Source organism: Carlito syrichta, unplaced genomic scaffold, assembly GCF_000164805.1.
Source record: "Carlito syrichta isolate Samal-C Ts95f unplaced genomic scaffold, Tarsius_syrichta-2.0.1 Scaffold307013, whole genome shotgun sequence".
Lineage (NCBI taxonomy): Eukaryota > Metazoa > Chordata > Mammalia > Primates > Tarsiidae > Carlito > Carlito syrichta.
In genome coordinates, this window is record NW_007251109.1 from 15,002 (window position 1) to 30,235 (window position 15,234).

Genomic DNA, 15,234 nt, shown 5'->3' on the forward strand with positions numbered 1-15,234 from the left:
AGTGGGTCTCGAACCCGCGGTCTCAGGCAGTCCACTCACCTCAGCCTCCCAAAGGCGTGGGATTACAGGTTGAGCCACCAAGCCCGGCTGGATTGAATATTCTAATTGGTATTTATTAGTCTAACAATGAGATTGTGTCTGGCACGGTGGCTGGTACTTGTAATCCCAGCACTTTGGGAGGAACAGGCAATAGGATTGCTTGTGCGCAGAAATTTGAGACCAGCCTGGGCAACATAGTGAGATCTTGTCTCTTCAAAAAAATAAAAAAGTTAACCGGGTGCAGTCCTAGCTATTCGGAGGCTGAGGCACAAGGATCGCCAGAGCCCAGGAGGTTGAGGCTGTGGTAAGCCATGATCATGCCACTGTACTCCAGCACAGGTGACAGTGAGACCCCGACTCAAAAAAGGAAAAACATAATAAAAATGAGATTGCTTATCGTTAGGAAGCAAAGAAGGCCGGGCTCGGTGGCTCAGCTTTGGGAGGCCGAGGTGAGTGAATTGCCTGAGTCCACGAGTTCAAGACCTGCCTGGGCAACTTGGCGAGACCTCATCTCTACAATAAATCAAAATATTAGCCAGGCATGGTAGCACGCGCCTGTAGTTCCCAGCTACTTGGAAGGCTGAGGGGGAAGGATCGCCAGAGCCCAGCAGGTCGAGGCTGCGGTGGCCGGGAGTGGCCACTGCACTCCAGTCTGGGCGACAGAGTGAGACTCCAACTCAAAAAAAGAAAAAAAAAAAGAAGCAAAGATGATTGTTCTCTCTTCAACAAAATTATGAGTTTTCAAAGTATTATATTTGGTGGTGCAAGGGCAAAAAATAAAAGACCCAGAAGTGATAATGAGCTAGAACCTTACTAGAGTTGTATCTGAAACCTGGAGTCAAAATTTACAAATTGGCCGAGTTTGGTGGCTCACACCTATAATGTTAGCACTTTGAGAGGCCAAGATGGGAGGATTGCATGAGCCCAGGAGTTCGAGACAAGCCTAGGTAACATAGGGAGACCTTGTCTCTTTAAAATTTTCAAATTGGAAGGTGGCAAGCCTGTAGTTCTAGCTACTTGGGAGGCTTGGGTGGGGGGATTGCTTGAGCCCAGTTATTTGAGGCTGCAGTGAGTCATGATTGTGCACTGTATTCCAGTGTATGCAATAGAGTGAGTCTTAGCTTTTTTTTAAACAAAATGACTGTGTTCCAGGTTCATGCATGGCAGTTGATGAGTAATTAGTTGTATTAAAAGGAAGCTGCACATTTTGAATATCCACGTCTTCCAAACCAGGAATATACAGAATAAATATTTTAGATTTGCTGTTTAAATTCTCATTAAAATTTCATATCAGTTTTCACCCAAATAGTAAATAATAATAATGTGGGGTTGTTTTACTGAGGGTTGAAGGTGAATCATATGCCATAAAGGAAGCATTGATATCTTTGCATAACCAAGATGACTATCCTGGACTACTTGGTAAAAATTGTCACACCCGTGTGACAAAATTCCACCAGAGCTCACATAAAATATATGCCAGTTGAAGTTATTATAATATTAAGGATTCTTAACTGGCATTTTGGACAATTTGGATCAAACAGTTTGATGTGAGGGGACACTGTGAATAGGATACCATCCTTGGCTTCTACCCAGGAGATTCCAGTAGCACTGTCTCCCATCATTGCTAAGCGTGTCAGCGGGGGAGAGGGAAGAATCTCCCCTTGTTGAGGACCACCTCATTAGAGGAGTATACAAACTGAGCTCAGGGGAGGCTTGGATAGTAGATCTTAGGGTACCTTTTGAGAAGAATGAATTGTTAATTTTGCTGGCAGAAATTCTAATAAATATGAGAAATCTAAATAGTGCCTCTCATTCTAGACTAGATTCCATTTCTTAGATTTAAGTCCAGAGGTGGACTTTTGGACAGATTTTGAAGTGGACTGGTATTGTGAGCTATTGCACTGAATTGAAGTTACATCCACTTAATACTTTGATAGAAGTTTCTTTGCTTTTGAAGAGAAACTTTCCATTTTTTCAAGAGTATACATTAAAATAACCTGACCAGGGCACATTTCATGAGATGTTGACAACCAATAAGAGATACTAACTTCAGAAGATACTTTAAAAATTATATAAACAAAGGAATTTTTTGAATTGGCAAATTCAAGATTCTCCTCTTTCTCTCTTTCTAACTTACTTTTTATTTTATTTTTATTATTATTATTATTATTATTATTTGAGTTGAAGTCTCACTCTGTCGTCCAGACTGGAGTGCAGTGACACGCTCCCGGCCACCGCAGCCTCGACCTTCTGGGCTCCGGCGATCCTTCCACCTCAGCCTTCCAAGTAGCCAGAACTACAGGCATGCACTACTATGCCTGGCTAATTTTTGATTTATTGTAGAGATGAGGTCTCTCCAAGTTGCCCAGGTGGGTCTCGAGCCCACAGGCTCGGACAATCCACTCACTTCGGCCTCCCAAAGCGTGGGATTATAGGCTGAGCCACCAAGCCTGGCTAACTTACTTTTTAAATAAACTATATTTTCTAATCTAAAAAAAAAGAGGCAATGCAGAGGCAGCCATAAAGTAAATGCATTTTGAAAATAATAAATAATTTTATACTTGGTCTTAAAATATTCTGGAATAGGGCAGTGTTTGTTCCACAAACACTATTTCTTTGAGCTTATCTATTTTAAAATAATTCTGTTGGCTGGGCTCAGTGACTCAGCCTGTAATCCCAGCACTTTGGGAGACCAAGGCAAGTGAATCACCTGAACCCGTAGATTCAAGAACAGCCCGGGCAATTGGCGATTGTCTCTACAATTAAAAAAAAAAAATTTTAGCCGGGCTTGGTAGCCTGTAATTCTGGCTACTTGGAAGGCTGAGGTGGAAAGATCGCTGGAGCCCAGCAGGTCAATGCCAGAATGGCCGTGAGTATGCCACGGCACTCCAGCCTGAGCAACAGAGTGAGATTCCAACTCAAGAAATTAATAAATAAATAGATAATTCTGTTGTCTTCATTTAAGCCAATTATTATATAATTTAATCAGTGAAATATAAGATTCTTTAAAGTTGGGTTTTCCACTTGGATTTTTTTTTTTTTTTTTTTTTGAGTTAGAGTTTCACTCTGTCGCCCAGACTGGAGTGTAGTGGCTGCTCCCGGTCACTGCAGCCTCGACCTGCTGGGCTCTGGTGATCCTTCCGCCTCAGCCTTCCAAGTAGCCGGAATTACAGGCATGCGCTACCATGCCCGGCTGATTTTTTGATTTATTGTAGAGTTGAAGTCTCGCTGCCCAGGCAGGTCTTGAACCCGCGGGCTCAGGCAATCCACTCACCTCAGCCACCCAAAGGCGAGGAATTACAGGCTGAGCCACCGAGCCCGGCTTCCACTTGGATTTTAATAATCAAGAAATGTCTGGATTTCTAGGAGGGCTGACTCTTTGTTGTTATTAAAGATGTTTTAGGTTGTAGAAACAGGAGTTTGGTCTTTATTTTCTTGTTCTGAAGGGGTTAGCTTTACCTCTGGCCTTCCAACATTTGAAATTGACACATTTGCTTTCCAGTTGCAGCCTTTTCCAGAAATTCCCTGCAATGTCAGAATCACTCTGTCTTGCTTGCTTTAGTTGAGAATTTTGATTTCTTTGCATAATGATTTGGAATTATTTCCCACTTACAGAAAAAAATGTTTTGAGATGAATTTTTTGAGGTGAATCTCTGTCACCAGACTACAGTGCAGTGATGTGATCATGGCTCCCTGTAACCTTGAACTCTGGGCTCAAGTGATCCTCCCACTCACCCTCCCGAGTGGCTGGGATTACAGGCATGCACTATCATGCCAGGCTAGTTTTTTTTATTTTTTGTAGAAATGAGGTCTCACTATGTTGTCCAGGCTGGTCTCAAACTCTTGGCCTCAAACAATCCTCTCACCTTGGCCTCCAAAGTGCTGGGATTGCAGGTGTAAGCCACCGCTTCCTGCCTATTTTCTGCTTTTATTATAACAGATGGCCAGATGACTCTGTAGTGGCCTGCCATTGTTTGTTCACTGTAGTCTCCTCCCCCTCGTTTCTGTCCCTCAGAGTGTTCTCTCTCTCTCTTTTTAATAATCTGTCTTTATATCTTTATAGACTAGAGTTCTGCTAATACTGTAAGCTCCAAATCTGAAACAGTTGGAGACCATAGTGGCAGATGAAAATCATGTCAGCTGAATGAATCAGTACTTAAATATCTTTGTGTCTGACTTTGTGGCTCCATCATTTGGCGTTCAAATACTTTGTGGTCTGAAAGTACACTATACCCCTCTGCAAGTGGGATTTTATGGTCTGTTCAGTGTTTCTTCTGATTGCACATATATTCCAAGGAGTTAGAGTCCAGCCTCTTGCTCCTTTAGGCTTGGTATGTGACCTTGAACAAGTCACTTAATTTCTTCGAGTATCACTTTTTTTCAAAATAGGAGAGTTCTGGGACTGCCCATTTCACAGGATTATGAGGAGTGCCTTGGCTGGTGGCAATCATGTATGGAAGACTTGGTTGCTATCAGATAGGAGGTCCCCGTTCAGTGCTGAATCCCTAACACTCAGCACAGGGCCTGGCAGAAGGGTAGACACTTGGGAATTATCTGAGAATGAAAGAATTGGCAGAGATTAGAAATAACTTTATTGCCTATAAGTCTATAATTACTTTAATATTTTAATTTTATGCTGTAGACTTCCATATACTAATTCATCTCTAATATCCAAGATGTGACTGAACACTTTATAGAGTCTTCTAAAATGTACATGTCTCTACTCCTTTCCAAATTTATAGTACTCTCTTGTCCTACTCATGAACTGGTTTGTATTGTTAGCTTTTCCTCCCAAGACAATTTAAGAAAAATTTCAAATATGCAGCAAAGTTGGTAGAATTTTATAATGAACATCCATATATAGATTATCTAGATTTTTACTGTTTCCATTTTTATTGTACTTGCTTTATCATGTATCTGTCCATGTATCCATCCTTCCATCCATGAATTTAATTTTGTGATGTATTTCAAAATAAATTGCAGACATTATTAGTATGCTTTAAGTACTTGAGCATGTATTTTATTGTCTAGAGTTCAGTATTTATAGCATTTTCCTTTTGATGCAGAATTTACATACAATAAACTACAAAAATACTTATTATATTTTGTGTGTGTTTGTCTAAGTGCTACATAGTTTTCTATAATATGAATGTATTGAGTTTATATAGCTATTGATAGACATTAGATTTTTGAACTTGCAGTAAATAGGCTTGGCAGGTGTGTAGGATACAGGCGGACAAGTGGAATTGCCAGCTTAAAGGGCATGCATGTTTTACATTTTAATAGGTACCTACAAGGTGACAACTGAATAGGCCTTACCAACTAAAATCACCAGCAGTGTTTCCCTGGTCCCTTACTCACACTGTCATCGTTTTCCTTTTGTTTTTGTGTGTGTGTGTGTGTGTGTGTGTGTGTGTGTGTGTGTGTGTGTTGTCGTTTCACTCTGTCGCCTAGGCTGGAGTGCATTGGCATGCTTACTGCCACCACAGCCTCAACCTGCTGGGCTCAGGCAATCCTTCTGCCTCAGCCTTCCAAGAAGCTGGAAATATAGGCATGCACTACTATGCCCAGCTAATTTTTTTGATTTATTGTAGAGACAAGGTCTCACCAAGTTGCCCAGGCTGGTCTTCAACCCCTGGACTCCGGCAGTTCTCTCACCTTGGCCTCCCAAAGTGCTGGGATTACAGGCTTGAGCCACCACACCCGGCGTGAAGTCTTTTCAACTAGTTTTTAAGCTTTTAGAGTGCAAGGGCTGAGATCATCTGCCATCTTTATATCTTCTCACTGAGGCTTTGCTAATTGAATGAATGCAACCAAAGCATTCCCACTTTGTTGGGTTGAGGTTGAAGGGAGGATGAATGAGCTGAGTGTGTGAGAAGTTGGAGAAAGCTAGAGATGTATGGTGCCTGTGTGCCCTAAGAAAGGCAAGGGATTCTTGCTCCTTCTTTCTTTTGGGAGAGGTGGGATGGTGAGGTGGTTAGGAGCCATGCTCCAGAGGCAGGTTTCCTAGCTTTGTGTCCCAGCTTTACCCCTTAATAGCAAAAATAAAATATCACAAGTGACTGGCTTGCAATTAAATGTGCCACTCGGTCAGGGTCCCACTTAGGTTTGTTAACTGTGAGAAAAACCTGAGAAGCTAAGGTTTACAGTGGCAAGCTGGTTGAGGACAGAGAAAAGGTGAAGCAGCCCTGGGGACGGGGGTCCTCTGAGGACCTTCAGAGCTTGAGAGCCTTCAGAGCTTGTGTGCTCCCGGGGAATGGAGATAAGATGAATGGTGGACTTAGAGATTAACTAAGGCCTTTTTTTTTCTTACACAAAGACCCTTACTCCAGATGAGAGGGGTTACCTGCTCATCTTTCACTGTTACTGTGATTTTTATCTTAACATTGCAGTAGCATCCTATTTAGGAGTTTTGTTTTGTTGTTGTTTTGTTTTGTTCTTGAGCCAGGGTCTTATTCTGTTCCCCAGAATGGAAGACAGGGTCTTACTCTGTTGCCCAGACTGGAGTGCAGTGGCATGATCACAGCTCACTGCAGCCCTCAACTCCTGGGCTCAGGCAATCCTTTGTCTCAGCCTCCCATGTAGCTGGGACTAGGTGTGTGCTAAGATACCTGGTGAATTTTTAAAAATTTTTTTGTAGAGACAAGGTCTCACTATGTTGTCCAGACTGGTCTCCAACTCCTGGGCTCAAGCAGTCCTTTCACCTCAGTCTGCCAAAGTGCTGGGGTTACAGGCATGAGCCCACTGCCCAGACTTATTTAAGAGATTTTTTTGTAACTGGAAAAGTGGTGAGGCTTGAACCCATTTTGTCTTTGGATGACTGGGGTGTTCTTTCTCACCAACAGTGTCCACTTGTGTTAGTGATACTGATGTTGGAGAAGGCCTGAAGAGACCCAAGTGGATTCCTGGACTCTGTGTCCTAAGGAAGGAGAGTAACCCCGCAGATATTAAGCTAAGAGAATCTCCTCTTGTTTTAAAGAATGTTAGAAAGAGTTGGAAGAAAACATAGAAGTGATCTCTTCCAACTTTCTTTATAGTTGGAGAAACAGAGATTCATAGAGAATAAGGAACTTGTTGAAATGTACATAGCTTTTTTTTTTTTTTTTGAGTCGGAGTCTTACTCTGTCACCCAGGCTGGAGTGCAGTGGCATGCTCACGACCACTGCAGTCTCGAGATGGGCTCAGGCGATCCTTCCACCTCCGCCTTCCAAGTAACTGGAACTATAGGCACACGCTACCATGCCCAGCTTATTTTTTTATTTATTATAGAGATGAGGTCTCACTGAGTTGCCCAGGCTGGTCTCGAATCCTGAGCTCAGGCAGTCCTCTTGCCGCTGCCTCCCAAAGTGCTGGGATTATAGGCTTGAACCACCATGCCTAGCCAATATAACTCTTAAATTCGCAAGTCTAGAACTTTTGTCTTCTTATTCCTACCTGACCCTGTGTGCTTTCCACGACATCATTTTAATTGTTGACACAATTTTAAAAATTAGACAATTCTAGTACTAGGTTTTGAGAGGAGTTAAGAAGAAGCACTTGAATATTTTTGCAGCTTGTAGATATGTAATTAATATTAGCAATGGCAGCATTTGAGGAGGGAACTAGAGAGTAAAGGGGAAAAGTTTGTGTTTTTAACTTAGCTGTAGCAAATTAATTAAAACTATTTCATTTAAATTTTTGTCTTTTTCAGTTATAACTGCAGAGGTGTGGGGGTGTGTGCATGTGCACATACACACACATGCACACGCACTGTAGCTACCCGGTGATCTTTTCTAAGGTGAAACACATCTTCAGTTCTGGGCATCTAGCTTATACTAAACTTGAGTAATTGGTCCTAAGTTGTACACTTTATGCTACAGTGAGAGTTGATATACATGTTCTTGCTTTTGGTGTCTGCAGGTTTTGTAGTGCATCCCTGAGCATGAGCGCAGAATGAAGCGACGTCTGGATGACCAGGAGTCACCGGTGTACGCGGCCCAGCAGCGTCGGATCCCTGGCAGCACAGAGGCTTTTCCTCACCAGCACAGGGTGCTTGCCCCTGCCCCTCCTGTGTATGAAGCGGTGTCTGAGACCATGCAGTCAGCCACAGGCATTCAGTACTCCGTAACACCCAGCTACCAGGTCAGCTAGAGCCAACCAAGGGACTAGGAGGGAGGGAGGAGGGGTGGTGATTCGCTTTTACTTAGAAAACCTTTGTTAAGCACTGAGTTAAATATTGGTATAAAAAAAATAACCAAAAAAATACCGTTATGTACCTACCATTACAGGTTTAAAAAAAAATGTCATGACTTTGAAGTTCACTGTGTCCCTCCCTGATCCTTACTTTACCTTCCCTCCAGAAATAGCCACTAATCTGAACTTTGTGATTATCATTCCCTTGACTTCTTTTTTTTTTTCTTTTATCTCTAACATAATTGTTAGTTTGTGTTTCCTGAGTATCTAGGAGAGGGTTTGCTGGGTCATAGAGTATGTGCATCTTTAGCAGGTAATGCCACCTTAGTGTTAAAAGGTGCACCAATTTAAATTCCCACAAGTATTGTACGTTTCTGTTGTTCCACAGCCTGACCAACACTTATCATCCATCTCTTGCCTCTCATTCTGTTTTGTAGAAATTGAATTGGTTTTTGCCTTTTTTTGAATTATGGAAGTAGTATATCACCATGTTTTTGTTTTTCTCTTCTCTTCTCTATTCTCTTTTTTTTTTTCCTCTGAGTCAGTCTCACTCTGTCACCTAGGCTGGAGTGTAGTGGCATGCCCACAGCCACAGCAGCCTCAACCTGCTGGGCTCAGGTGATCCTTCTGCATCAGTCTTCCAAGTATCTGAAACTTGAGGCACGCACCACCATGCCCGGCTAATTTTTCGATTTATTGTACAGATGAGGTCTCACCAAGTTGCCAAGGCTGGTCTCAAACCTATGGGCTCAGGCAGTCCTCTCACCTCAGCCTCCTCGCAAAGTGCTGGGATTATAGGTGTGAGCCACCATGCCCGGCCTTGTTTTCCTTTTAAAAAAGGATGTAAGATGACTTTTTTCCTCTGATCCTTCCCACTGGGTCATTTCTTGGATATCAAAATTTTATATACATACATAAGTAGATCTGTAATCTGCTTTTCTTTCTTTCTTTCTTTTTTTTTTTTTTTTTTTTTTTGAGTTGGGATATCATTATGTCGCCCAGGCTTGAGTGCAGTGACATGATCACGATCACAGCTTTGACCTCCTGGGCTCAGGCGATCCTTCCCACTTCAGCCTTTCAAGTAGCTGCTTGCCACCACGCCTAGCTAATTATTTTTTTGTAGAGACAGGATCTCACACTGTTGCCTAAGCTGTACTTTTATTTTAATACAATTTGGATCATATAGTACCTACTGCTCTGCTATTTGCTCTATTCACTTAATATGTAGTGGACACCTTTCCACTTGAACATATATTTGGATAGATTCAAGTGATATTTAAAAATCACTGTACTATTTTTAAAGGTTGCATATATAACATCCCATTTCAGATCAGTATGAACTATATTTGAGTTAACTGGTCTGAAGAGAACTTCTCCCTCTTCACTTGTTAGTGACCTTTGAAAGGTATGGCTGATACTAGACTATAAACTGGTATAATCTTTCTTGAGAGCAGTTTAACAACTTGGCAGTTGTGGGATTCTGTAGTTACTTTTTACCTGACAGTTCCATTTCGAGGAATTTATAAGAATAATAAGAAGAGACACCCCCAGTAGAATTAGGAAAAGGCAATTCCTTAGGCGTCACTCTTCCTTAGGAGGCCACTGGAAGCAGTGGAATGCCTGTGTAGGGACTGGGGCAGCAGTCAAACACCTGCTGACAGACTGGCTCCTAAGTTAGAACTTGACAAAGAAAGTTGCTTGTTTTATATGAGCAGGTTATTGGCTGTTTCTCACACTTGGAATAGTTACATCTCTTCCTACTGGAAACTAATGTCTTTGTATAAAACTAACCATCTAGCTGGGCTCGGTGGCTCAGCCTGTAATCCCACGCCTTTGGGAGGCTGAGGTGAGTGGATTGCCTGAGCCCAGGGTTCGAGACCCGCCGGGGCAGCGAGACCTCATCTCTGCAATAAATCAAAAAATCAGCTGGGCATGGTAGCACATGCCTGTAATTCTGGCTACTTGGAAGGCTGAGGCGGAAGGATCACCGGAGCCCAGCAGGTCGAGGCTGCGGTGGCCGGGAGTGGCCACTGCACTCCAGTCTGGGCGACAGAGTGAGACTCCAACTCAAAAAAAAAAACTAACCATCTCAAATATTTATAAACTCTAATTAATTCTTGCTGAAACCTGTAAACTTGTAAAACCTGTAAAAACGTACCTGTTGGATTATAGAAGCTCATTCTTCTATATGGAGTATACTCATCTGGTGTATTATAGCAGCTCATCTTATGAGAGTAACAGTTGAGTTTTTAGAATTGTCTAGTTTCTTTTTTTCAATATGTCTTGTATTGTTTCTGTGGATTTATATATAGCTGCTTTACTTTTCCCTCCTCCCCACCACTTTATCCCCCTCCGGGTAATTTTTAAAAACCTGTAAGGATTTGAAAAAAGCTTTATTCTCTCTTGTGCTATGGTACACAATTTACATTTCTTGGAGAAAGCAAGTTTCATGTTATTTAGTCTCCTTATTTGGGGGGTGGGGTAGTCAGGTATATCGTCATTAGTTGTTTCCTATAGTTATTAACAGTTCTGAAAAAGAAAAATTAAAAAACTTTGGAAATTTTTTCATGTTAAAATATATGTACCTGTATCAGTGCCATTCAAAGTGTGGCTTTAGGAATGACTGATTTGTGTCCATTATTACTAGTTTAATGAGATATGTACAGAAATTTTGAGTGTTTAGAAACTTTTCTAGCAATTGGACATTGTAATTTTATGCCTGTAAAAATCCAATAATGAAAATTATGGGCTTATGCTTTTTTATTTCACTTTTCTAGTAATTTACTTTCGTTGTATTTTATAAAAGCAGTAGCCCATAATGAACTGGAATTTAAGAAAAAGAAAAACTGGTCCTTCGCTACAGATAGTTTGAGAAGCACTAAGCTATATAATTTTTTTTTTTTTTTTTTTTGAGTTGAAGTCTCACTCTGTTACCCAGACTGGAGTGCAGTGGCCGCTGCAGCCTCGACCTGCTGGGCTCCGGCGATCCTTCGCCTCAGCCTTCCAAGTAGCTGAAACTACAAGCGTGCGCTACCACGCCTGGCTAATTTTTTTTTTATTTATTGTAGAGATGAGGTCTCGCCAAGTTGCCCAGGCGGGTCTCGAACCTGCGGGCTCAGGCAATCCACTTACCTCAGCCTCCCAAAGGTGTGGGATTATAGGCTGAGCCACCGAGCCCGGCTTATATAATTTTTAATAGCTACAAAGAATACTGTTATCACATGAGTGGGCTATAATTTATTTCACCAGTTCCCTTTTATGGAAAATTTGGGTTTCTAATTAATTATCTTTGTGCATACAGTGATATACATGCATACTCTGTGCATTTGTGTTATTTCTCAAGACACATTTGGAGAAGAATGTACAAGCCTTGATGATTCTTATCTGTATTTTGTCCACCCCAGGTTTCAGCCGTGCCCCAGAGCTCTAGCAGTCATGGGCCCACCATAGCAGCAGTTCATAGCAGCCATCACCACCCAACAGCTGTGCAGCCCCATGGAGGCCAGGTGGTCCAGAGTCATGCTCATCCAGCCCCACCGGTGGCACCAGTGCAGGGACAGCAGCAGTTTCAGAGGCTGAAGGTGGTACTCAGCTTGTTTTCTTGGGTCAAAAAGTTTATCTTTGGTGGGAAATGTTGGCCCCAGTCTACTAGTGGTAGTGTTAAAACTTTAACATGAGACTAGGGGTTGAAACATGAGATTTTTCTTTTTTTTGTTTTGTGATCCAGAGAATATACTCAGGAAGTGTATATGATGTATGAGTGCCTGGTACTCAGATGTTACCAGGATCTAGGGATTTATTTATTTATTTTTGAATCAGAGTCTCACTCTGTCGCCCAGGCTGGAGGGCAGTGGCACACTCACGGCTACCCCAGCACTTACCTGCTGGGCTCCACAATTCTTCCACCTCAGCTTTCCAAGTAACCAGAACTACAGGTGCGTGCTACCACGCCTGGCTAATTTCTTGATTGATTGATTCTAGAGATGAGGTCTCGCCAAGTTGCCTGGGCTGACCTCGAACCCATGGACTCAGGCAGTTCACTCACCTTAGCCTCCCAAAGTGCTGGGATTACAGGCTGAGCCACTGAGCCCGGCCTATTTTTAATTTTTATTACTATTTTTTTGAGTTGGAGTCTCACTTTGTTGCCCAGGCTAGAGTGCAATGGCACGCTCACAGCCACCGCAGCCTCTACCTGCTGGGCTCAGGCGATCCTTCTGCCTCAGGCTTCCAAGTAGCTGAAACTACAGGCACGCACCACCACGCCTGACTAATTTTTTAATTTATTATAGAGACGAAGTCTTGCCAAGTTGCCCAGTCTGGTCTTGAACCTGTGGGCTCAGGCAGTCCTCTCACCTTGGCCTCCCAAAGTGCTGGGATTATAGGCGTGAGCCACCACGCCCAGCCAGGAGGTTATTTTTATACAAAACGAATCTTAAAGTCCATTTTTTGGATGCTTCCTTTTGAACTCTTAATTTCTAGCATCATGTAAGGTTTTATTGTACATATACCTGATTGGCTACTGGCTAGTTCAGTAAATTGGTACAATAATGTATCTTATGGTTTAATCTTTATATTTCTGTTGATGAATAGTTAATTGTCTGGCATCATTAAGTCCATCCTTAGTAAAACACAGGCTCTTTTTTTTTTCTGAGTCAGAGTCTCACTTTGTCACCCAGGCTGGAGTGCAGTGGTACGCTGCTCATGACCACCACAGCCTCGACCTGCTGGGATCAGGTGATTCTTCTGCCTCAGCCTTCCAAGTAGCTGGAACTACAGGCATGTGCTACCATGCCAGCTAATTTTTTTATTTATTGTAGAGATGAGGTCTCACCATGTTGCCCATGCTGGTCTCAAACCATGGGCTCAGGCAGTCCTCTCGCCTCTGCCTCCCAAAGTGGGATTATAGGCATGAACCACCCTACCCAACCACATGCTCTTTTTGAGGAAACCTTTATGAAGTCCCCCCAGAAAACTGTCATTGAGTGAAATGTCAATGTTTTTCTCTTTTCTGCTGAATATGTGTGGTAGGTTTTCAGTGCTTTGAAATTCATGAGGCATTCTGTGGAGAAGTGAAGCTTATGTTCCCAGCTAACCTTGTCTCTCTGCTAACTTGAAGGTTCCTTTTCAAAATGTGTGATTGTTGCAGCAAGTGTTCCAGGTTTAAATTTTTCTAATTTTACATTTATATAAAATGTAAAACTAAATCCAGGAAATATTGATGAAAGAACTATAAAGAGATCAAATGTTAGATACTCACTTGGTCATATCAGCCTAATTACATCCAGCTGCTTGCAGGTAGGAATGAGCAATAGACCCTTGAAGGACACATCCATATGTAGCAAATATTTACTTATTTATTTATTGAGTCGGGTCCTGTTGCCCAGGCTGGAGTGCAGTGGCATGATCACAGATCACTGCAGCCTTGACATCCTGGGCTCAGGCAATCCTGTGCCTCAGCTACCTGTGTAGCTGGGACTACAAGTGCACACCACCACACCCGGCTAATTTTTAAGCTTTTTGTAGAGATGAAGTCTCACTATGTTGCCTGGACTGGTCTCAAACTCCTGGGCTCAAGCAGTCTTCTCACCTCAGCCTCCCAAAGAACTAGAATTACCAAGCCTGGCCTTATGTAGCAAATATTTCTACCTTCTGTTTCCCCTGATACATACTTTGGTTCTCCCTGTCCCCTGCTCTCATTGGTTTGGGTTCTTAGGAACTTGTTTAATATTGGCCTAAGGACAGTAAGAGCTACATAAATATAAAGCATATCAAAGTTAAGTTATTTAGAGGAATTTTGTAAAAGTTGCCTTCTATATTGGGTTAAATAATGTTGACTAATATGTTTAAAGAAAGTATAAATTACTTTGGCCTGAAATTTTGCTCTGAGTTCTGCCTTTGGGTAAATTTGTATAAAGCAATATTGGTGTTTCCTGAAAACATTTTTACTCTTTGCTTGTATAGTGATGATTGTATACCAAAATGTATTATTACTGCTGTACATTTAGCACTTCACCAAGTTCTGAAAATATTTTTGAAAAACTTGATTAGGTGTGATTTAACTCCATATTAGTAGTATATTCAGCAGTTAATACCTTAATGTTATAAAATAGCTTATAAACTTGCTGTTAAACTAACAAAAACACATTTATTTCTACAGCCCTTTTCAACCAGCCCTATCAAAGCAGAACACCTATTTTGCTCACCTTCCTCACAAGAGCCCTTGGTATAAGCATATGGATTGTGCTTTGTTTGTTTTACAGAAACCGGCAAGGAAATAAGGAAGGGCTTTGAACTCAGGGTTATAGAATGAGTTATGGGTAGAGCTAGGATTTTTTGCTCTGTTCTTTTAGTTACAAGCTCTTGACTGTATTCTTAAATAAAATAACTTGTTGAATTTCTTTTCTAACAAGGAGAGGTAAAATACTTCCTGTGCTTCCATGTAATTTAACTTGTATTCTCATGTGGCCTGCCACTTTTGGATCAATCTTAAAATGCTTTACAAGCATTTAAGTCAACTTTAATAAATCATGTATATTCTGTAACAGGGACATGTTCAGTGAGAATGCTTACATTATTTCGAGCAGCAACATTGTCTATACTTTTTCTTTTGTCTTTGGAAGATCAGTGATGACAAGAATGCTTTGAGAAACTGAAGGATGTGACTTAGCTGATTGTTGAATGCCAACGGCACTGATATTTGCCACATATTTAGCAAGTTCTCTTTACAGTTGATTGTGTTTGTCTTTCCAACAAAGTTGCAGCCTTCAGAAGGTTCAGGACCTTAATAAGAAATCTCTGTTAAGCCAGGCTCGGTGGCTCAGCCTGTAATCCCGCGCCTTTGGAAGGCTGAGGTGAGTGGATTGCCTGAGCCCACGGGTTTGAGACCTGCCTGGGCAGCGAGACCTCATCTCTGCAATAAATCAAAAAATCAGCTGAGCGTGGTAGCACATGCCTGTAATTCTGGCTACTTGGAAGGCTGAGGCGGAAAGATCACCGGAGCCCAGCAGGTCGAGGCTGCGGTGG

General features: G+C 41.9%; 1 protein-coding gene across 2 annotated transcripts in view; it reads left to right on the forward strand.

Annotated features, from left to right (window-relative positions):
- Window positions 1-15,234, forward strand: part of SIN3A (SIN3 transcription regulator family member A) — a 70,795-nt gene that overhangs the window by 12,710 nt on the left and 42,851 nt on the right. For both annotated transcript variants that reach the window (XM_008063716.2, XM_021715337.1), the window contains exons 2-3: window positions 7,939-8,160; window positions 11,616-11,792. In XM_008063716.2, coding sequence (XP_008061907.1) covers window positions 7,972-8,160; window positions 11,616-11,792 — 366 coding nt within the window. In that variant the 5' untranslated portion in view covers window positions 7,939-7,971. The remainder of the gene's footprint in view (window positions 1-7,938; window positions 8,161-11,615; window positions 11,793-15,234) is intronic.